Here is a 24,718-nt window from a genome sequence, read left to right as displayed (position 1 = left end):
AATTATACAAACGTGACCATTTTGCATTTGGATGTTTGCTGGCTTTTTTCCCCTCTTCTCATATTCTTTCAATAGCGTTTGCTTTTACTTTTGCAAACTGCAAGGGAATGAACACAACTGCACTTGTCATGCAGTATTATAGAGGACACTTAACATTTACACAATACCACACAGTGTCTTCTTCAGCCAGCAACAGCTATGATACAATTTCAAAACGATTCTGTCCAGCCATTGACTTTAGACTGTGGAGTGGTAACAATGTGATATCAGCAGCTGCCTGAAAGGGGCTACTTGTTTCTGCTGCCAGCTGGGAAGGCTTTGCCCAGTTATGCCAGATCGCCCCAGTAGAAATTTGTTGCAGCGGTAATTCACCTCTGCTCAGTGAGGTTATTTTCATCATTTTAGGGCCCCCAATAATATTGATCTTGCAAGTAAATTGGCTTTTTTTCACCCAGCTGCACGAGGCACTGTGGATAAAATCAAAGCCTGCTATAGTGTTTAGAAAATAAAGGTAGTTGTAGCTGTGTAGTTGGTGAACTTTACTGCCTTTAACTACAGAACAGTTGGCATTGCAGAACAGTTTTTCCACCCCGGTGCAGCATTTTTTATTTTCATTCATTTATTCTTTTTTTTTTTTTTTTTTAAATACGTGGTTTTAAAATGGGTTTTATCATTTGCATTTACATGTTATGATATGAATGTGATGCTGAAAGTATTACATAAACATACATGTTTGTTTTTGTAGTTATAGTACATTTTCTCAGTATAGACCAGATCTGGAAGTTGATACATACATACACTACAGCAGAACACTAAAAGAGACGTGTAATACTGTGGAGTCTCTGAACAGTGATTACATGAGGGGAAGAAAAGAAAAATCTGGAAAGATACATTTGCACTGTGGATTTCACCTTTTTTTTTCTCGTTTGCATTTGAACTGTATTCTTTGCAGTTTTTCCTGCAAATTGGTTTAAAAGGCCCAAAAAGATAAAATATGGTAATTCTGCTTTCTCTAGCTGGTCTCTTTATTCATTTATGCTTCCTCACTTCCATAGCTCTGCACCACTGGTGAATGTGTGTGGGATATGCCCTGGAGCTGGTTGCTATGGTAAAAAACCATGGCGTAAAATATGAAGTTTTTGAGCAACAAGCTTGTGTGTTTGTGTAACAGCAGTGTAATCAGAAATCATGTTTTAAGGCCATATCCATACATACTGTCATATACATATACTGTGTATATTCTCATTTAATCTCTTTCCAAGTTTATAAAAAAACGACGTCATATATGTGAAAATAATTCCTGTAAGTTAAATTTCACTGTTTTAATGCTTGACCCCACAGCTTTTATACTCCTTGATCAGTATGACTTCAAAAGGGACAGTTGTCCTTAATATGGTGATTTCAAACACACAGTGGCTGTGTGCACAGAAGCACCACCCAAATGCTGCTACAACCAAATGTTTTCAAAGGACAACTAGTCAGAAAGGGAGGTGAACTATGATGACTTTATTCAATTGAACTCCCAGCTGCTATATCCAGTATATGATAATTAATAATGTATTCATAAATAAGTGAGAAGTCAGAAATTCTTTGTTGAACAACATCTCAACTCGGATCAGAAAGTTGGACCACATCAACATACCGAGTTAGCAATCCAAGATGGCAGCACTGAAAATAAACAGTACTGTAAAGTTTTAAATCTGTACTGCCACTGTTGTGTATTTTTGATTCACTAAATAAGTGATATGTAAGGCACTGAATAGTCTATATCCATGACGAAGCACAAAAAAGCTATTATAAAGTATTGCTATTGATATTTGAATGGCTCTACTAAGAGCCAAATGTTCTTTTTCTGATATGTGCTAACTCGAGTTCTAACACCAGAGTTCTGAGGTATCTTGAACATGCCATAGGGCTTTTCAGAGCCAGTATAGCTTATCACTGGATTGAGCGGACAACCCATGTGGCATAAGGTCCAGGTTTGACTCCACCCTGAGGCCGTTTAGTTTCTCCTAGTGTTTCTGTCTTCTCTCCACTGTTTTATTGCAATGAAGGTTTAAGAGCCAATTTAAAAACAGTAAAGATAAGAACCCAGAAATTAGCATCATTAGTGGAGTCAGAAAAATTCAAAATGACATCAAGGGGATGGCAGCAGCCCTGGCAGCCCCTGGTAATCATGGTCAAACGCTTGGTAATAGCAATTCCAGGGTGATCCTGAGCTCCTGGTGAATGGGTTCAAGCCCACAAAGGTCCATACATGGGTGGCATGGTACTGTGTAATTATGCAACCCTCATCCATGAGCAGACCGAGTGTGAGCACGCAGTCTTATCTCGATCTGTCCTTACATCATCTTCGTCATCAACATATAGTTGTTTATAGCAATTATTGGTCTTCTGATTAACTCAGAAGACCAACTCAAACTCACCTCAGCTGCCACCCCATGTGGGAATGAAAAGACTGAACTGGAAGTGAGTTCAGTCCTTATATAATGTGTGCCAGGTGAGTTCAGGGTAGTCCAGCTTCCTCCCACAGTCCAAAGACATTCAGCTAGTGGGGTTAGGTTAACTGGTGATTCTAAATTGCCCATAGGCGTGAATGCGAGTGTGAAAGGTTGTCTGTCTCTCTGTGGTCGCCCTGTGAAAGACTGGCAATCTGTCCAGGGTGTACCCCACGTATGCCAGGTGAGATAGGCTCCGGTCCCCCATGATGCTGAATTGGATAAGTGGAAATGAGTGGACTGAAAACTATATATTTTTTTAAAAATATGTATATATATATTTATTTATTTCTATTAACCCTGCTTTGTTGACTTTGTTTATTAAGCTGTCTTTAACTGTGTCCCTGACACACACAGATGGAAACTTGCTTGGAAGCACAATATGTTGCGTAGACCAAGTGATTTGTTTTTTTCACTCCGGTTTTTAATGTGTGATGATGTTTTTAATGTTTAAGGGATGTAAAAGTGTTTGGTCCACTGACGTGATTAGGTTAGATAAAACAAGACCAGTCAGCATTTCATACTGCTCGGTCTCCAGCACATCTTTTTTTGTGTAATTACAGCTAATTAAAAAAAAATTTTTTTTTCACGTAAACCAATATAGTTCCAAACCTTTTTTCATATAACATACCCACACTTCTTTTTGCTACTTTTAGCTGTTTACCATATCTAATATTTTTCAGATGTCAGCTCATCATTTTCTCTTAATGAATATGTTTACAGTACCTAAACATTCAACAATCACTGTAAGCAGCTTTAACTGTTAATGCTTAACTTTAAGGTTGATTATTTCTTGAATAGCATTTTCACTACTTTAGTTACTAGACCTAACAGTTGTTAATTATGCAACAAGAAATCCCAACTTACTGTCCATAAGCTAGCAATTGCTGCTCATTTTAATCTCATATTTATGTTTGTATCTTAATCCCTAGTGCATTCCTATTGTCTGTTTTAACTTGTGTAGATTAATCTAATTCTGAAAAGCTGTAATTTGTATATTTCAGGTAAGTCAAGTTATTAGTACCCACACTTACTTCACTTGCACTCCTGTACTTGTACCCCTGCGTGGTAATAACTGCTGTAAATGGTAAAGAGTAGGGAAAATTGAGTAATGGCAGCAGATGAATGAAGATATATGAATGGAAAGACCCAAAATTGATATGGTGAGTTGCATTATCAACGACCGATACCACTGAAATGCTGTTGAGAAAGACCTTTGTTTTGTTTTTACTTTTATGACCTTCATAAAATAGAAATCCTAGATTGAAATTTAATGTCACTGACTTTTATTGCATTTCCACAATTTTCCACAACTCCAGACTGTAGTTGATATTACATTTTCACTTCTCCAGCACTCTAAAGACACCCTAATACTTTTCTAATGGGTATATTAATTATTTTAAGTTATGTGACGCTGGTCAAAACCATATGGAAATTTGCAGATTCTTCAGGAACTGCAATTCAAAAAGTTGTGCTATTCTGCAGCACCTCCATGTGTCCACGATTCATCACTACACCCTCCTGTCTGAGTTTGGCGAGTCCCCCTGTTGGCCAAGAAAAATAAACCCTGCCACTGACTGCAGCATCTCAGTAATGTGCACTGCAGGCTCAGCCAGATTTTAATTAATCATAGCTATGGCAACTAGCGAGGTGGTAATGCATTTGTATTTGAGTTTGTGCGTGTGTGTCTTTTCCTGACGTAGATATTGTGGTTAAATAGCCTAGCAGTGAGCTTTTAAGTGGTAATTAGTCTCAGCTGTTGCCATGGTCACAGGAATGAACCAGTGGAGGTGTGTGTGTGTGTGTGTGTGTCACAGGAGGCAGTGTGACAAATAGAGAACAAGAGCATCTTATGCCTCTTCATAAAGATGCTGTTAGGATGTGATGTGTTCACAGCAGTCCCTCCAGTTTTTGGTTTACATACACAGATTAAAATCATTCATAAGGACTGCCAGGAGTCACAGTGACACAGTCAGCCTTAGTTTCCATGGGAAGGCATTTCAGTTTGAACACGAATTCAATGTGAATCAGCTGACTGTTTGTTCATGTGTTGCTTATGAAGAGCAGAACAAAGGGCAGAAGACAAAAAAAGCACTGCCATTTAAAGCTACAGTTGCTTTTTTATTTGATTTGCAGCATCATGTAGCTCACCATTTCCTGCTTTTATCTACAGTAAATTGCTGTATTTAATTACTGGGGAGTGGGGGTGGGGGTGGGTCTGAATTAGAAGTGATGGCACTGCAAAAACTAATTTGTGAGTGAAAGATAAGACCTAAAGAAGACAGAGAAGTGCGAGCAAAAAATCACTTAGAAACGGTGAGTCACATACATTTAATCCGCTAAAGATAGATACAGGACTCACACACTGTATAGCACCTGACAAAATGACACTCTCATTTAACATCTCTGCCTCTCTGCTGTCTTTCTGTCAGCAGGGTGTGAGGTATGTGCGCACATCAATGTCTGTGTGTGGGATGTAATTCCTATCACACTGTTTGAACCAAGGGCAGGGCTTCAACCTCAGACAGGAAAAATCACAGCAAAGTCATACCTGGGAGTACGCTTTTCTCAGCTTGGGAAAAATTCAATGACTGCACTGAAAGTGTAAGAGCTGGAAAATCACACAGAGGAAAAATGTAGGAAATAACTCATCTGTCCACACTGGGTTTCGTGCCTCTTATAAGCTGTGCATCTCTGTCTGTATCCCTTGGATACAACACAGTTTAGCAAAGCTGGAGACATATAGTGTGAGGGATTTGTTTGATGTCTGGGGTTTATTAAGGCAGTGTTTGTGTGATCTTTAGCAAACATCTCAAATGCCTGTCTGTTTTGCTTTGGAGCTTAAAGCTTTTAAAAAACATTTTTGTTACATTTTTCTTGTTGGTTTCTTTCACAGCGGTGATGCTGGTAAACCTCGCTCCATAAAAGCACAATAGACAGGGCATCTAACTGATGCAAATTTGCAGCTTCCACCCATGCTTAGTCAGACAGACATCTTTTAGTACATAATAGATTAAGCTACTATTTAGGACTTCTTTTTCTTTCTTTCTAAAATGTCCATTTGCATCCACAATGTGCACGTGTGCATGTATTTACAGTTTACGAGTGCACAAATAAAGCTTTTCTGTGGTTTGGAGGATGGAAAAGAACTTTAGTGTATTGAAGCAGTCCATCTGGTTCCCTCACTGGGACACTGGGACACTGTTTCATCCAGCATGACATTTTCTAATCCAAATCATGTTTTATGCATGCCCTCTGATGGCCACTGAACAATGAGATAGAAGGACTTATGTTGATACAAGAACTGTGTATGTATGTTTGTGCGTGTGTGTGTGTGTCCCACATGCTGATTCCCCGGTGTGTACCCAGTTTTACACTTCCCTAGTTCTAAAGACGCAGAAGAACCAATACTAAAAATGTTGCTATTATAAATGTAACCAAATTATGAAATTGTGAATTTAGATTCCCCTACATTTTACATCTACCAGTAAAAAAACACTGCATTGTTCCCCTTCTATTGCTTTTGGGGAATCAATTGAAGGTGCATATTAGATTCAGTCACTGCTGGGCGCAAGCAGTTGTGCTCATTCACTTTTTATTCTTTTCATGTGTAAGCTTACACACAGTTTCTCACTGTGTTTCTGAAGCCGTGAGATTTACTTTTCAGTCACACTCACAAACACACACATAGTCTCTGTTTCTCTCTCCCCCTCTCTCCCTCAAAGATTTACAACACCCCTTAAAAGAAAGATGCCACTGTTTAGACAAAATGCCTCACAGCAACCTTCAGAGGCAAGCTTTTTTGGTTTTTAGCCGCTTGCTGTCGCTCTCGATTTCTTTGAATATCTGTAGGAGTAAAAAAAAGAAAAACCTGAGGAGTCTCCATCTACATCCATCTATAAATAATTATATCATCCAGCGAATTGCAGCTAAGCGTCAGACTGCTGCTGATTCGTATCAGGCCTCGCTCGGCCTCTTGCAGACTCAAAGTGGGAGTTTTCTCTCAGTTAGTTAACGCGTGTAGTCAGCTTTTCCGGCAGTGTGTTCCACAGGAATTATCCAGCGCTTTTTTACTGGGTTTATTGTAAAATTGAACAATCAAATGTTATCTGATTATGACTGAGATTTTTTCTCAAGTACATGGAAGTAGCTTGATTATGCTATCCGCCCTCTTCCATGAGTGATAAGAGGGAACAAAAGGTTGTCTGCTTGCTTTCTTGCAATCTTTTGTTAGAGCGATTTTCTATTATATGCACTAATAGAAATCAGTTTGTTGTAGAGCTGTTTTTCTTATGCCAGTCATGCCTTCATGTGTAAATGCAGCATTGTCCTATTATTCAGAAGCTCTTGACAAAGAATGGTTGACAGTCAAGCATGGCTGAGCTTCCGCAGCCCTTTTTTTCTCTGCAACATCAAGTTGTACTTACTCACAAGATGTTGCACCATCCATTGAAGGCTTGTTACTCTACTGTTTTATCTTGCATAATTAAAGCTCTTAATCCTGATGCATACAGGGTTTTTTTTTAAGTTTACACCAACATATTGGCTACACAATCCCTTGGCTCTCAAAAATGTGGCAGCTCCCTTGTGTGATGACATAATGTGGATCCACTCAGTGACTCACTCCTTAGCTGAGGCCTAATTACCTCCTTCGGAGCCCTCGATTCAAGGCTGACTACGTCATGAAAGTCTCGAAAAGCTGCTGGAAAATATAGCTTTCTCTAGTCACAATCTGGAGGGCTACAAACGCTGCACAGCACAGCATTTTTTTTTGTTTTTAATGGTGCATCAAACAGGTCCTGGGCTAGATTTTTGTGATAAGGTTATGAACCACTCCAGAACGGATCGCCTCTAAAGATGGACAAAACCACGTCAGTTTATAAATAATGGAAACCAGGCGTGACCTCTGTAACATGCTGCTGTGTAACAACTTGGAGACATGATTTGCACAGTGAAACTTTAAAAGCATAAATTTGCCAAAATACTTGTCCACTGTTGGCAATTAACTATCACCTATGCTGTACATTCTACACATTCTTCCCAAATAAACTCGTAAATTTCCAACTTTGGAAGTTGTACAGTGCACTAACCACTTTGTATTTCTGGGAGGATAGGAATGCAACTGCTATGGTTGTGTACTTTGGCGCCAGCGCAAGGACTTAAATCTCAAAAGTGCTGAAAACAGCCCGATTCTCTTGCACGTTAACGGCGATGTCTTCACTGCATTCAGTGGTTCATGGAACTGTTGCATTTGAGCACTGTGCTTTTTGATTGATTGTTTCTGTCACTCATCAGTTAACTTATGACCTGCACGGCTGATGATCAGGCTACTATATTATTAAGGCTGTGCACTCCGCAGCTGTGCTTCAGCCAGTCTGACGAAGGCAAGCAGATACAGGCCAGAGATCCATTTTCACATCAGTGTGCCTTCTATGCTAGGACCATTATTATAATTACTGATACTGTCTGGCCTCCTGTTACCAACAGAAAAATGCCTCTGGGAAGAACTCTGCACAAATTCTGGACTTAAAAAATTTAATTTAAAAAGAGGATCTTATCATTTGGTTTTTAATGCGGTAATGGTTGTAAAGCCAGGGGGAAAAGATGAGGAACATGATGGAAGAATGGATGGAAGAAGGAAAGAAAGAAAGAAAGACTGTTTGCTGTAGTCACTAGGAAAGTCAGGCCTCTCAGGACCAGCGCCAGACTTCAAAGTCTTCCTCTCAGCATCAAATATTTATCACAGTCCTGTGCTTACACCTGTTCCTTAGTGGGGTTACTTGTTTTATTTACTTCCACTTTTATCACACCAGCTGACTTGCAGGGAGCACACCATTAACCACAGAGTGAATTAACAGTTCAGTTTATTGACTGTCTTTGACATTTACCTCCTTACCAAGGCTTACAATGCAATGCCGGTTTGCCATACATTATAAATCTCTTGTGCTGTCGTTCTTGGACCCGAGGTGTATGTGAGTCAGTGCCTTGCTCGTGGGCTCAGACAGAGCTGTTCCATTACTGTGTTGTCTTTCCACCAAGATACTGTTACCAGGAAGATAATGCAGGCTGGCATTCTTGGATATTTTCTTTCTTTCTTGAGCTACCTGTTATGGAAAGAGAGAAGGAAGAAGAAAGAAAAAGAGGAGATGAGAAGGCAGAGAGGAAACTGGGAGCAACCGGGGACCAATGCAATTACAATAATTGTATTTTCAAATGAATTGCAAAACTCAAAACCCAGCGTCTTGTGGGCTGTGAGGAAAAACTACTACTACTCGTTCTTTTCTCTTTAAAAGAAAAAGACCTTGGAATGATGATTGTGTAATTTGCAGAAGAAACAGCAGCAGCATTACTGCCCAATTCAATATAATTCAAACAGTCAACGTTTCACCTGGTGGTTTGATATAGCAACATGTCACTCCTTTTCCAGGGCCAAATAACAAGCTTCCATGTTCAACAGGAAACCAGAATTCTCCTTTATATTCTCGGCCTTCATAAAAAACATACACAAACGTTTTGTCTACCATTTATTTAAACATTGTTTGTGGTTTCTGACGCTGTTGGAAACGACTACATAAGGGATTGATATGTGTGGAATTTTCTGAAAGCTGATATAAAAAAAAAATTAGTTTACTGAAACATAAACAACAGGCAAGGTGAACCACCTTTGCAACATGACATTTTGGAAAGGCCATACCGTTACAGAATATAATCAATCTTTTCATTGTGCTTTCAGTAAAGCAGCCGCAGTGTGCTTTGATGCTATTGGCTGTACAAGAGGATCAAATATGTATTTATTCATTTATTTGACTGACCGGTTGTATTTCAGACTTTCTGTCAGTTTTAGTTATATAAGGGCATGCTGTTAATACACATGCTGATTTCTGTCACCCCACTAACTAATTTTTCTTTACATGTAGAAACACAAAGAGTGAGAAATCATAAGCAGAATTCATGTTGTAATAACAAGCAGGGTGTTGTGTTTGAAGAATATTAAATCCAAGTCATTCATTTTTATTTTTCAAGGAGCCAAATTCTGTCTAAATTATTTTTAACGCATCTTATTTCTCAGCTGGCTTTTTTTTCCTACCAGTATTCAGTGTGGTGTTTGTTTTTAGACTTGCAATGAATAATTGAGGGACGATGCTTGAAAGCCTTTAAAGGTAGCTGCGCTCTTTGTCTGTCTTTGAGTAACACTTTGCACAATAGTGAACTGGAGCTTGAGCATGTAACAAAGATCTGAGCCCTGCATCAGCCATAAGTTTGTGTGCGTCCCACTTCCTGGCTATTTAGGAGGGAGTCAGAAGGCAAAATGGTTTCATTTGTACCCACTGGAAATAGATTTTCTCCCCCCCAAAAAATAATTTTCAGGATAGCTGCAGGTCATTTTCCACATGGCGTCTAAAAAGAAGATTTCTGCGTTTTCATACTAAACTCACTCCTGCACCAGGTTCGAAACAAGGAAGCCACTTGGTTTAACTGTCTATCGATGGACTCCTGAATAACCCTGGGAGCACAGTGAGTGATGTGTGTTTGTGTGCTGACAGTGAGGGGCTGCAGACGGAGGGCGGAAGCAGATGTGTGTGAGAGAGGTTCAGAGCTGTGGCACTATCACAGGGTGCCTTTGTCTGCCCATAGAGAGTGTTGAATTAAAGGCTGTTAACACTAGTCTGCACAGTCATATGCTAATGCCTCTTACTCTGAAAGAATAAATAAATTATGGGCCAGAAAAAAAAAAATCTGAATGCCTGCTTATCATGCCTCATACAACACAGATAGTGTGCAAGAAAGATACAGGGAGTCTGCGTAAAGAGAGAGCGAGAGAGACAGTATGTGTAGGGCTGCATTAGAACGAGGGGGTGGCACTGCACAAAAATAGCGCTAAAGGAACATCAAAGATGCAAGACAAAAGGGATTCTCTATAACCTTTCTTACTTTTTGCACCTTTGACTTTGCACTCACTGCGAGCGTAGGTGATGTTGCACGAGCGATAATGAGCGATAGATTGGGCAAAGAGGCAGAGATCGAGATTTGGACCGAGAATAAGGAGGGGAGGGGGGGATTTAAAGGGAAAGAAACAGAGGGAGATTTAGATAGAGCCTACAGAGTAAGTGCGAGGGAAGAGAGCCAGCGCAGAGAAGGAGCAGAGGCAGCGGATGGGAGAAGAGAAGAGGAGAGGCATTGACTGGAAGCATACACATGGAAGAGAGAAGAAAACGGCTATTTCATGTGTTCACTGTGCATGACTGAAGAGTGCGGCTGTCTGACTGGATTGTTAGTCATCTGCTGCCCCACAACTAGAGGACGTACAAAAAGCACACAGGCAGGCTGGGAATATAGAGCTGTGTGCAGAGGATGAACAGGCGGTGTGGGCTCGCTGGCTGTGATCGCTGTCCTCAGACCCCATAGCCTCTTCCACTGGTGCTGTTGCAGGCCGTTAGCCTTGCAGTTAGACAGCAACAGTCATAAATACAGAATGAGCTCCAAGCACTCCTCCGACTGGATTCCCTACAGGTACTGTACCACATTCCTGAGAACACACAGAGGGGGCACAGTGTTCATCTTTTGAAGCATGTGTGATTATTTGAGCGGGTGTTCAGTGATCAGACTGATTAACAGTAACATTGAGCCGGTATGATGACAGAAAAGCATACAGTAATGTTTTTTTTTTCTTTTTTTGTGCAGGGGTTTATTTATTTATTTTTTTGATTTTTAGTTTAGGTGGCGAGTTGTTGAAGAATCACCAAAAAAAAACAAACAAAAAAGAACAATCCCAAAATGTCAACTGCATCAACCTCTGATGATCTCATATTGTTTCACAACTGTCCATAATGTGATTCAGTGCTGTCTCTGATCAGTTTGGATCCAGTTTGATTGCTGTGCATATCAAAGATAGAACCACGTTCACATTTGTACATTTATTAATGTCCACTTTTTTAATCACTGAGAAAGTTCCTCACGTGTAAATGTGCATGTTTTATGTCTCCTTTCTTACTGCATGTGCCAGTATGAGCTTCACTGAGCCATGCTGGTGGCAGTCATGCCGTTTTGTAGCTCTAAATCTCCTGTTATAAAACATAAGCATTTCAAGTGTAGTACGAAAGCTGGTGGCTCCTTCCTCTAATTGAATGCCCATTGCCATGGTTTCCCTTGCTTGCTTTGAGACCATTGGCTTATGGTTGCTATAAGTTACGGTGGCAATCCGCAAATTTCAGAATGAGACTGCATCAGGACAACAGCAGGAAGCAACCTCTGTGGGTTTTATTTTGAATAAGATTCCTCCTACTATGGCAAAGTTGAAACAAAAGCATTTAATGAAATGCAGTAAATGCACAGACTTAAATAGCTAGCAGCGCAAATTACAACTATCTCTCCATGGCCTCCTTATCACTTGACCAGAAAAGCTGTTAACGAATGCTAGGCAGCAATATTAAATACTAACTAGATATTAACCAGTAAAAGTATCCGTAGCCGTAACAGTACTTGTATATACTATTTGAAAGAGGTCGTGCCAGTGAGCAGAATTTTTATCTCATCTCATGAAGCTGACATTAAAAATACATGGGCCTCTTTGCAGGGAGGGTTGGATACAGCAGCACTCTGTAGATCTGTTAGTTAGAGGTATACAGCGCACAGAAAGCAAGTAAATCAAGGAAACATGCTGCTCAAACATCCACATAGAATTGGTGATGCTTAATTTGTTCTTCTCTGTGTATGAATTATTCATCAAATCAGGGTTGCAGTTTTTTTCCTCTCATGTGGGAATGAAGAAATTATGTTGTCAAAAATCTGTTAATGGTCCGATTCTATTTTTTTTTACATGACCTTTTCAGAAATAACCAATTTAGTAGAGCAAGACATGGTGTCCTATACCACAAAAGTACTTAAAAGCTTTATTATTTACATTCCCACCTGCAAGGTCAATCTACATCTGCACAACGCTCATGAGATTAATTTTCCAGAATTTCATGCATTTCACCATGCAAATGACAAAAATAATCTTGCTTTTGTGTCTCCATAATGGATTGCCTGTAGTGTTGCACACTGCAGATTCATCAGCCAATTACTGTCACATATTTTAAACCTGATGATGCATGCAAAACTATTTTAAAAATATGAGGGTCTCATAACTTCTATTCTGTTCTCCATCCAGTCCTACATTCAACAGCAGCTAAGACGTCATTCAGTTTATATATATATATATTTTTTAAAAAAAAGAAGACTGAAAATAGGCAAGCTATTGTTTCAATGAAAATCAGAATCCTGGGCAATGTAGCATGGTATGTTGGTACAGATGATTTGAACCCAGCTGATTTATTGGCAGCCGATATTATCTTGCCACTCTATCAGTATTGACATGTTTAATGGTTAATAAATGAAAAGAAGAAGAAAGACCCTTCAAACATGTAATGAGCGCTTACATTGCATTGTCTGTTCACCAGAGTGCACTCTGCAACTTGCCCGTTTGCTACAGCTGATCCGAGCAGAGCCTAAAGGAGTAAATAAATAACTACAAATGACAAATGTTAGAGAAATCTGTTTATGTTTTGTGCATCTGAAAGAAAAGAATATTGTCCCGATATATCAGAATGTTTGATTTGGAAATCACCAGATATCTGTATTGATATTTGTCTCAAAAATCCTGTATTGGTCGGGCTCGACAGATGATTTCGGCACTACTTCCACAATGTTAGCAACAGTACTTTACAGCATAAATATGTAAATATCATACATTTGATTTCAGACGCAATTAATTCTCATGAATCTAGGTTTTCTTTATTCATCAGATAGAGCTAAGGTGCCTTTTCCCACCTTAGTATTGAATCAGTCCAGCAGCCAGTCTGTCAGTTTAAAAACCACAATAAAAATACTGAATTTATATGGCAACAAAGACTTTGCAAACTTGCATGCAAGTATTCAGGGATAAGCTTTTCATTTCTTTTCAAAAATTGCTGAGGTGCTTTTTTTGCACCTTAGTTTTAAATGATATTTTATAGGTTTTGTAGAGGTGATTTATTGCAATGGATAGGCCCGGATGTCAGTGCTTTACCTGGTCAGTATGCACTACAGAGGTGTGTTAAAGAATGACCAGGCTCTCCACATAATAATGAGATGTTTGACCTGCACTACAAAAGCACGTGTTCGTGCCATTATCTTTCAGTCTGATGCCTATTCACACTTGATCAATAGACACGGAGTGCTTTGTTTGTCTGTATGTCTGACAGCGTGTGGGAGGTAAATACTTTTTTATTGCATCTGTGTGGGCATTTGTCATCAAACTAGAGTCGGTGGCACAGCGCTATCAGTTTATTGAATGATTTTACATGGTCCACATTCAAGACTCCACTGACATGATTCTGACACATGAATGAAGCGTGTAAAAAGGTAAAAAGGTTCATCAACAATGCTCATAAAGGAACATTAGTTTATGCTCAATTACTCTATTGTACCTTCATGCAGCCAGTCATAGTGGGTGATGGAAGGAATTTCGTTGAAGTTGCTGGTAAGCAATCTGAGAGATTGGTTAGGGAAAAAACGAGACGAAAGATTTAAACTGAAATACAGGATTGCAATTGCTTTTAAATGTTGTAACTAAAAAATAATTTCTACTGAAGAAGAGATCAACCAAATTATGCAAATATACGTGCCTCATCATTAGTTGTGTGTCGGGAAAACTGGACATTTTAAAAATTTACAATTAAAAATGAAAAAAGTGCGATATTTAGTCAGAATGTGGGTAATGTTACTGTCACAGTAGGGAAAATAGTGGTGCAGACCTCGACAAGAACCAAATTATTGGGACCGTGTGCAATGAATGACGATTCGAAGATGGGTGGGATCCAGGTCTGCGGCCAATTGCAGCCATCTATCTATCTATCGTGAAAAGTGAAATGACCTAAAAAGCACTAAACTGTAACCTTTTACATACACAGAAATTCACATGAACTACTTGCATTCAGACTCCGGGCAGAACTTCATAGATTTGCAAACTGACTCAGATCAATTGTAACGTGTTTGCAATCTGTGCTTATAAATGGGAAGCCAGTTATTTACAAACCTTCAAATCTGTCTGAGAGTGATTGCAGCCAGTTTGTGTCAGACATGTTTAGAGAGAGGTTGTTTCCCACCAGGGGACGTGCACAATTGCCTTGCAATGGAAAGTGGTCGTCCAGACGTTGAGGGTGTTGCACACTCAAAAAATGCAAACAGATTCAGTGTAGTCACAGAGCAACAACAGATTTTTTCTTTCCCTTTTTAGTATTATTAAAGCCATTAGAGACATTTCGAGGAATTTTGAAACACAGTATTGACTGTTATCACAAGGCCAGAGTGTAATCGAAAGCTCCAGCAAAACTTTACTTCTTCTTGATCAAAAATGTCAATCAGAAAGATGCTGATTTTGTGTAACCTTTCAACAGAAACAAACTTTATAACCATGTAATGATAGTCGTAGTCATACTTTGAAAAATGCTGCGGGGTCATTTCTATGACAAACTGAACCTGCTCCTGCTACAGGGTCTCCAGGTTGGGAGAGATTAAAAGGAAGCTTGAATAAAGTGACAGAAGAAGTATGTTTTTATGTTTATAACACAAAGCGACTTCAATCACAAGAGTGGAAAGCCAAATCTGAGCTTTGATCCATCAAACATCAGAAGCACATTTTTCTCTCTATCCTTCATCCTCTTCTCTTCTACTCTTCTACTTTAGCTCATTCTCTCAAGCTGTGCTGCAGGAAATCTCCGATTGCCCTTGAATTAGGAGCCGTGGATGTTTGTTAGAGGTCTCTTAGACGCCCGTCCAAGAGCTGAAGGAACAATCAGTGAGCCTGTGGTCAGTGATTAAAAGCTCTTGTGGTAAAGAAAATAAATAAAAAGCAGAACCAGCTAATCACTGGTGCTGAATGAATCCCGTAGCTTTGTTAGTAGGAGCTACTATTTTATTTACTTTAATAAATTATTGGTATTGGAGAGTATTGGAGAGCAGAGGAAAAGGAAGCACAGCAGGAGTAACAAGTTAACTTGAGTGGGGTTTCATCTTCTCCACCAGTACGTATGAAGTCCTGATGCCTGTCTAAAATTTGCCTCAAATTTGCACAGTGTTAAAAATGTGTGATTAAAAAATCATCCTGTCGCTGTCTTGGAGAAAAACGTTTTACAAGAGCACAAATGAAAGGAAAGGTCAAACAGAATTTAAGTGCTGTTGGCCGGCTATGAGAAACAATGTTTAACAATGTTACCGAGAAATCTGGCATCTGTCAAATTATAACTTTGTTTGTAGAACACAAATTGTCACAAATACATTCATAATTGGATCTGTTGTCATTTTGCTTTTCTTGATCTGTAGTTGTTTACTCTAGTTACGTAGTGCTTTATGTAACAGGGGGATGGACGGACTACAACACTGACACAAGCATTCTGGTTTGCTTTAAATTAAAAGCTGTCGAATCATAAACAGGCAGTCTACAGTTAATTGCTGTATAAATGCTAAGTTTATGACCTGAATTATAAAACATGCAACTTCACGTCCCTCGCAAAAGGAAAGCCTTTTTTTTTTTTAGCTTTATCTAAAAAAAAAAAAATGCATGTGGATTTAATTTCAAAGAATCATCAGATTAAAAAAACAACAACTAATGGACACATTTTAAAATATGTGGCTGAATATAAAGTGTTACATTGCATCTTCCTCCAGACCCATGGCATACGTCCATACAATAGTCAAATAGCTCTTCTATTCTGAAGCCCTCCCAAAGGACCAAGCTCCTCATGCTATCTCTAAGGCTGAGCCCAGTCTCTCTATGGCGGCAGCTCATTTCTGCCACTTGTATCTGCATTCTCATCCTTTCACTCACTACTTTAAAGCTTGTAAATATAGGTGAGCGTGGGAACGTATATCGATCCAAATACTGACAGCTTCACTTTCAGCTAGAGCTCATTTTTCACCACATCATTGCTGATGGCACACTAATCTGTCTGTTCTGGGTACACGAGACATGAAAACTAGCTGTTTTCATTTACAAAAATATTAGGAACCTTAACCAAGAAGTTCGTAGACCCTCTTTTGGCTGCAGTTATAATTTCAAGTCTTTTCCAAGATTTACAAACCTGGATCATTGTTCGATTTAACAGAGAGCATCAGTGAGCTTCTATCTTCAGGTTTCTTTACAGATGTGCAGTGCTGTGTAAGTCTGGGCTTTGGTTGTAAGTTTCACAACAGTGTTATGATAAGAGAACTTGGAGTTTTCTTTAAGTACTCCATTTTACTCAATTCATTCTATGCTGTCAGCCTCTCTAAGCCTTCTGTGGAGAAGTAGAGCATCTCAATGCTGCCAGCCCAATGCTGCATCTAAGGAATGGTGTTAGCCAGAACATAAATCCTGTTGGTTAAACTGTTGGGTCCTTGTTTACCTCACAGACCAAGGATATTTGTGATCAGTTACAAAGTTTTTTTCTATAGTCACAAATCCAGGAAAATATGTATTTATAGTCTTGGTCTTTGTCTGGATGTCTGTACAGCCTCTCTTGTGTCTCTTAGGTCATGTTTTGGAATTTCTTGGATTCAACTTGTTTTCTGTTAAGGATTTTTGCACCTTGTGGAGTTTGGCTTCCTGCCTTAGTTCTACATTCAGCTGCATTTTTTCCTGAACGTTGACAAGAAACTAACTGCAAATGGTCACAGACTTCATCCCCATCTTAGAAGCAACCATTTCAAAGGCAACAAACTCAAAAGTTAATCGCACAGTTTTGATTGTGCCGTGGCTTCCAACCATTAGCGTGACTGTAGCATAAACAGGGTTCACCACACTGACAGTGCAACAAGTGTCAAAGCAAAGATCTGAATAGTTTCATAAAAGAGTTCAGCTTTAAAGTAAAGAATATAAAGTAAACTTGTTAAGTAGATTTCTTAACAAAAGCTTCCACTTTGTTATAATGGGCCTTTCACATTGATCTTCAGGGAAAACTGCAATACGAAATATCCATTTAAAATCTAATTTACAGCACAACAAATTTCTGATATTGATCATTTTTGCTACTGACAATAAGGGAGAGGAATAGGAAAGTGATGACTTGCAAGTAACCTCATTCTTCTGTATCTCCACAGTATTGCGTAACCTCCTCATACTTGTGTAACAATGCTCTCCACATTTTAACTAGCACTCCTCCTTTTTTCCCCTCCCTAAATGTCGAGTATAATCATGATAAGTGAGAAGTCAGCTGTTTGATATGAACAGCCTGTCACTTAGTGTATTAGCTCGTTAATAGCATTTGAATCGGTTTTGTTTCCGATTACTAAAGTAATACACATTGTTCAAATAAACATCGTCTTCCCTAACGTAATTATTACCTGGCAATTATTTTTTCTACTTTTGGTCGGTCATTACTTTAAGCTCTAAATCATGATGTGTATTGCCAACTATTCGTAGTATGAAATGTTATTAGGCTGATTAGCAAAGACTAATCGGAAGCTTCAGTCCTCTTATCATCTTATCAACAGTCTTTTCATTTTAAACACTTGATTGTGATTGAAGTGGGTTATTTAAAGATGAGTAAGTGGTTATTGGAGTATTGGTGGTAGATATAATATTAATAAGGTTTATGTCCATCCATCCTCTTCCAATTATCTTTATCGGGGCTATGGAGTCAGGGCGTAGAAAGGTTTATATATTTGCAGACAAAGTGATCGTGCATATTCTTTAATCTAAAATTAACAATGCAGGCGTGTATTTTGTGCTTTAGAACGACACAATATCCCAGGGTGCCCATGCTATGCTGACCTTTAGGCATTTGCAGATGGCAGTATGTCATTATGTCACGTCAAATATTGCTCAAGTGAACAGCGGCGTTCGTGCAGACAGAGATACAGTATACGCCGGCTCTGCTGAGGATAGCTGACTGTTCAGCAAAGCGTGCTCAGAGAATCGTTGGTGCAGGACGAGGTCAGGCGAGTATGTAGCTTATTGTGTGGTGTGTTCTTGCAGTGAGCTCGTGCGACTTCCTTTTGTCCTTAGGGTCTATTTGCATTGCATCAGATACCAAATTTGTTGCAAAGGACACAGGAATGCTTTTGAGAGATATAAAACATTTCAGTGAGCATGGGGATAATAGCATCCTCTAAAAGACCAACACAATACCCTGGTGAAAGGCTCATCTACTAATTGGACTGTGACTAAAATACTGTAGCTAATAGGGAGACTTCTTTATCTAGTTTGTGGTGATACAGGCAACACAAAGCCTTTCACTTTATTGAAGTCATTTAGTAGATTCTATTAGTGTCCAGCTTCCAGCAAAGCTTCTGGATTGCCAGAAGCTATCGACGGCAGACACATGCAGCAAGAGACGTTTCAGTGATTGTCTCTACTGTGAACAATGTGGTCAGTGTACCGGTGACTGCCTTATGTTACCTTTAAGGGTCAACTGGTAAACATGTAATGCTGGATCTGAAGCAATTCCTGTTTCAGTTTTATTTATGTAGCAGAAAAATCATCAATATGCCCCAAACAGCCTTTAAAACCCATCATCTTTAAATCGTCTGTTTTTACTTTTCTTGTGGCAGACGTTCCTCTCCATTTACTCAAGGATACAGTTTCTTAAGTGTTCTTAAGTTTGAGCCATGGATTCAACAAATATCCACAGAAATGTTGTTTGCTTCAGTAGCACTTAATCTTTGTTGACTGAGCGGAGTAGCTGTGTGTATGTGCGTTCAGTCGCTCAAGCTGTGTTATGCTTCCTCGTCACAAAACATTTAAAGCTTTGCTACTGCTAATTAATTTATGGAGATTATATTGGACTTTTGCCATTTATATTCTGTCCATTGCTAGGAAAATCAAAATGCATCATCAACATCACTTTGAACAACATTCAAATGACACCTCTGTTTATGTTTCTGCTGTATTCGCTGAGAGACTATCTGACAGCTTTCTAATAACTCCGCTGACAGTTATTATTGTATGGAACCTTTTTGAAAAGTGATTTAAGTGCTTAGTATGCTGTTATTTAACTGCTGCATGGTGTATCACGATAAACCACCCAGAGGATATAAGTATCTTTATCTAAAATGCTATGACACTGTTAACTCAGCAGTGCCATCTCCTTTATACTCGTGTTGCTGACGGGTGCATTGTTACTATGCTTTGTATCTGAAATATTGTTTTCATGTACTCTACACATTCTCATGTCCGTGCCCATACTCTGTATCTGGAGCAGATACAGTTCTGTGAAAAAGAAAGATTTCACAGTACTCTATCCAGTTCTGTGAAACATTAAGTACACTGCATGATTTAGTAGCTTGTAGAGCCACCTTTGGCAGCGGTTACTTGAAGTAATTGTTTTGTGTTTGACTTTATCGGTCTCTCTCATGATCGTGGAGGAATTCTGTCCCACTCTTCTTTCTATCATAGCTTCACTTAATTGGCATTTAAATATATTTGTTTATGCATGGCTGTCTTAAGGTCTGACCACAGCATTTCAACCGGGGGCTGGACTTTGACTGGAACATTGTATCACCTTGATTCTTTTCTTTTTTAGCCATTCTGTTGTAGATGTACTTCTGTGCTTTGGGGCATTATCCTGTTAGATGGCCTAATTTGGGCCAAGCTTTTGTTATTGGACAGATGGCCTCACATTTGACTTTTGTTATACAGAGCAATTCATGGTTGACTCAATGACTGAAAAGGTGCCCAGACCCTGTGGCTGCAAAACAAGCTCAATATCCGAGTATTGCTAAAACCTCTTCTTCAAGAGGTGCTTGAAGTTGCTGATGACCAATTAATCAAATGTATTTGATTAGCAGAGTATACTTAGTTTTTCCTAAGTCCTGTCAAAGCTTTCTTTTCCACGTGACTGTAAGTGAATGCAGTTTTCAATAACAAAAAATGTATGCATTATTTTTGTATCCTTCTCTGGTAAATGGTGCCCAAAGCATAATAATTATTTACATGAATGATTAGATTTTACTTTTCAGAGAATAATGACTCGTATTATGTATTTTTATTGTGAAGAAGTAATCACAGCAGAGAGGATGATATAGCTCATGATGTGAAAACTAAATACCTCGAGGCAGAAACACATTCATTTTTTATTTGAAATTTGCGAGAAGCTTCATTAACATATAGTGTTTTATTAGGTAACAAGCTAAGACTTTAAGATTTCATGTATATAATGTTCTTCAAAATTCCAGGGAAACAATTTAATTGACTTAAGTAATGTCATTATTCTATTACAGATATAACAAAGAGCTGAAGAGCAGTTTAACCTAATCACTCCTCTTTCTTTGCTCTTTCTTAAAGCACTTTAGATGATGAGGGCACCAACCTCCGCCAGCAGAAACTGGACAGACAGGTAAGACTTTTGTTCCTTTTACTGTACTGATAAAAGAGTCACACCAAGGCTAAATCAATTACGGGAGGGCAATTTTTCGTGACACTAACTTCTGCTGCTGCATCAAGGGACCACAAATAGCCAGCTAGAACTTCTTATTTCTCTAAGTGGTATTCTATTAGTTCTCCCTTGTTGGTACCAGGCTGGGCCCAGTTTTGATCGACTTGAACAAGGTGCTGGAAACATTCCTCAAAGATTTTGGTCTATACTGATATGAGAGCGTCACACATTTGCTGAAGATTTATCAACCCCATATCCATGATGTGACTCTCCCATTCCACCACATCCCAAAGGTGTGCTGTTGAACTCTGAATACAGTGAACTCATTGTCATGTTCAAGAAACCAATCTGAGATGATATGAGCTTTGTGCCAGAACACGGGTACACTGTGGACATAAAGTGAGGGACATATGTAAACCCCAGAGATGGTTGTGTAGGAAAGTCCCACTAAATCAGCATTTAGTGAAATACTCAGAGTACACCTTTCAGGCACAAGCAGCCATGATATGTTCAGTCATTTTAATCCCCTTTTCCTCCATTCTGATGCTTTGTTTGAACTTAACTTTCTTTTAATGCACGGTGCTTTAAGTGCAATATAGATTCTGTGCAGTTTTATACATGCAAACTAGCTGTACCTCATAAACACTACACAAGGAAAGTTACATCAGCACAAACTGTGTGCAGTGTGTATTTGTTTAGTAAGAGGAAAAATGTATAATTATGTTTTCATACTTGGCCTAATGTGCTTCTGACGTTGTTTTATACTGCTAGAATTGCAGTTTAAATTAGATAACCAGTTGGTCCATTCATCACCAAGAATATTAAATTAGCGACATTAATTTCACAAACTAGGGGGTTTCCACATTTCCTTCATAAGGCTGTGGGTCAGTGACAGACATGAACATGCTGAGTGTACTATAATGTTAAATGGAAATTGTTTAAAGTTTCAAAAATCGAATGTGCCAAACAGCAAAAAAACCCGTCATCACCGAGAGCCCTAAGTATACTAATTCTAAATTTACATGATTCGAAGTTTTCTGCAGCATTGCTCTCTTGTTCTGTACCAGTGTTGCCCTTTGTTGTTTTTTCCCCCACCAGTTGTTCTGTGATAATGTCTCTGACCGAAGTAGGTCAGTTCTGTACAGAAGAAAAAAGAAATGACACATCAAATGCACCCTTTTATGTGAGCGCGCACACAGCCTGAAGCAGAAAGCCTGGGTTAACAGAGAAAGTTGATAACCACCTTTGTGATACCCATTATCTCTCACTGGGGTTTTAGGTTTTGTTAAGCCAGCTCGCTCAAAGAACTTACTTCGCAGCATGGCCCTCGGGATCCTTAAGTCAAAGTGATGTTTGGCCATTTCACACCCTGCTAACTAATACCGCCGTTGCCATTGTTTGTTGTCAGCAGCACTGTATCCAAACAAAACAAACACTCAGGCTGCAGTCGAAGCATTTTCAGCTCTTATCTATGCGTAGTGCAGTCTGCTGCTTCTGACGTCCTGCTATTTTCCTGAAGTGGATAATGTAAGTGGAGTGCTTCAAACGTGTTCTCGTTCCCTTGTCAGAGCAGCAAAAGCTTGCGGAAGCTTGTCATAGTTCATCAGTGGGTATAAGGTTTTATGTGTTCTGATTCACTCTGAAGTAAACTGCTTTTTATTCATGCGTGACTAAATGAATGAATGAATGAATAAAGAATACAATTCTTAATGTCACTCAGTTGAGGGCTTCAGGCACGTAAGCATCATTAAACAAATTGTTATTGATTGAAACATCGTGTAGAGGCTGTCTAGAATCTCATTTATCCAGGGAAGGAGAAAATTTCTGGACTTGTTTTTGGTCCTTGCCTTTCGCCTCTCATGCTAGAGGCTTCCTCAGTGCCTGCAGCTGGTGTGCAGCTCCAGGTATTCATTTAAGGCTACCAGCGAGTTATCGTGCGCACAAAATTCACACAAATAACCGCGTGAATGAAGGCAAAACCGTGTGTGGGGAGCGTTGCCAGGACTGTTTCGTAATTTGCTGACAGGCGTTGTTGTAAATCACATTTCCTGTTTAGAGATGGTATTTCCATTTTAACACAGATGGCTTTGTTTCCTCTCCTCTCTCAAACCATGGCTGTCCAAATTGTGTACATTGCTGCTCACAGGAGAGTGCCCCCAATCCTTTTGATGCAGGTGTTCACTGTATATATTTCTGTGCACCCTTTGCCGCATTAGGCTGCATATATAACATTGCTCAGGTTGTGTTTAAGTGTTTTATCCTCTAGCCGTGTGTCTCAGGAACTTCAGTTGGGAGAAAAGCCTTTTAAGTTACTCAAACACTCTAGCCACAAACAGAATGACAATGTTGTTATGCCTGCTTTTTTCTTCTTTTTTAATGTTGTTGTGTTGTTTTTCCATAAATCTCTTTGACTTGATGTTCTTTGACTTAATGAAGGCCCAGATGGGATAGCCACAGGTTTTAAGTGCTTTCTTCAGACGTCTGTGCTCCTTTGTTCCCTGTGCCTCTCCAGTTCTAGGGAACTGTGGCAGTCCAAGTGTAGGTACTGGTCTGTGTGTGTAAAAAATATGAACTAAAATAAGCAATTTGTTTTACCTGACATCCTCCCCTGTGAACTTCATATTGCAGTCACAGTGAACTGATAATTCTGCAATGGCTTCTTCTTAAGTTTAGATTCTGACCCATGCTTTCCCTATGTAGCGATTACAATGGCTGACACTAGTGAAGCCTTGGCATGGCCATGCTTTTATCTGTAGAAACTAATTTTTCATAGGTGGTTGTAAAGCAGAGTTCAAACAGATCTCATCATGGATAACGAGCAGAAACGTGTAGTTAACAAGCAGAACCCGCCGCATAAGGAATACGCAACACTCCTTTGAGGACAGACACACGATTTAAGAAAGGTGAAAGAAGTCTGTGTGATGTCAGATTGCTCCGATATGGGAATAGAGCACCTAAGGTCTGCCTGTATTTCAGTAATTTTCAGCAATTTTGAAGTCACCTAAAGTGAACTGTAGCCTGCTGTGCACTACATGAGAAAAAAAGAAAAATCCGGCATGCTGGGGACATATTAGGGGAAGAGATAGAAGCATGCACAATATTGTGTTTTTCAAACCTTTTATGCGACAGTTTGTTAAGTGCTTTATCCACAGGTGAGACCATTAATCATTAAATAAATTCACTGTGTAAAATGCCTCTGCTAGCTTAACCACCACTGCCTTGGAAAAGAAGTGAGCTTTGCAGGACACAGCGCTCCACTGCTCTGCAGTCTGAAGTTTCCACTAATAGAAACCTTTTTAATATTTGATGAGCTCTGGTTTGAAGACTTGCATAGAGCTGACAGTTGGGCCAAATGAATAGCTTTATTCAGCCTCTGGTCATACTGATTTAGGCAGCACATTGTTAGATGTCCAGCACTGATCTTTCTATGCTCTTTTATAATCTCTGTCATATCTGCCAAGTACTGTAAAAGGGAATGAAGGTATATATTTCTGTCTTTGTGGTGCTCTTAATCAGCAGCTGAATCTTTACAAAACCGCCAACTGAGGTAATTTTGATTTACATTTCAGTAGCAAGGACCTCAACTTTAAATGTCGATGGCAAATGTTTTTGTTTATGAAGCAACAGGCTAGGCTGGAGGCTGCGGTTTGAGGAAGGCCTCATCGAGCTCCCAGGCCTGGCATGTCTCTGATGACTTCGAATGAGGTTGACAAGCAGAGAAAAAGCAGAGGGAGGGTGGGTCGCAGAAATGAGAACAAATGGATGTGTGGCACAAGTAGACATTTATAGACGTATGGCCGGAAGAGGAGTGTTTGGAGTTGTGGTCCAGCTCCTGAAATTCAGATAAAT

At 39.4% G+C, this 24,718-nt stretch overlaps 1 protein-coding gene across 3 annotated transcripts in view; it reads left to right on the top strand.

Moving 5' to 3' along the window:
• tub (TUB bipartite transcription factor) overlaps nucleotides 1-24,718 on the top strand; it is a 55,918-nt gene that overhangs the window by 16,527 nt on the left and 14,673 nt on the right. For 2 of the 3 annotated variants that reach the window (XM_040011934.1, XM_040011935.1), the window contains exon 2: nucleotides 20,779-20,830. In XM_040011934.1, coding sequence (XP_039867868.1) covers nucleotides 20,779-20,830 — 52 coding nt within the window. Of the gene's footprint in view, nucleotides 1-4,739; nucleotides 11,010-20,778; nucleotides 20,831-24,718 lie in introns of those variants that run through there. The other variant, XM_040011936.1, reaches the window with a different exon arrangement.

The sequence above is a fragment of the Simochromis diagramma genome, unplaced genomic scaffold (genome assembly GCF_900408965.1).
Source record: "Simochromis diagramma unplaced genomic scaffold, fSimDia1.1 OVJJ01000603.1, whole genome shotgun sequence".
Lineage (NCBI taxonomy): Eukaryota > Metazoa > Chordata > Actinopteri > Cichliformes > Cichlidae > Simochromis > Simochromis diagramma.
This window is presented reverse-complemented; position numbering and strand designations above follow the sequence as displayed.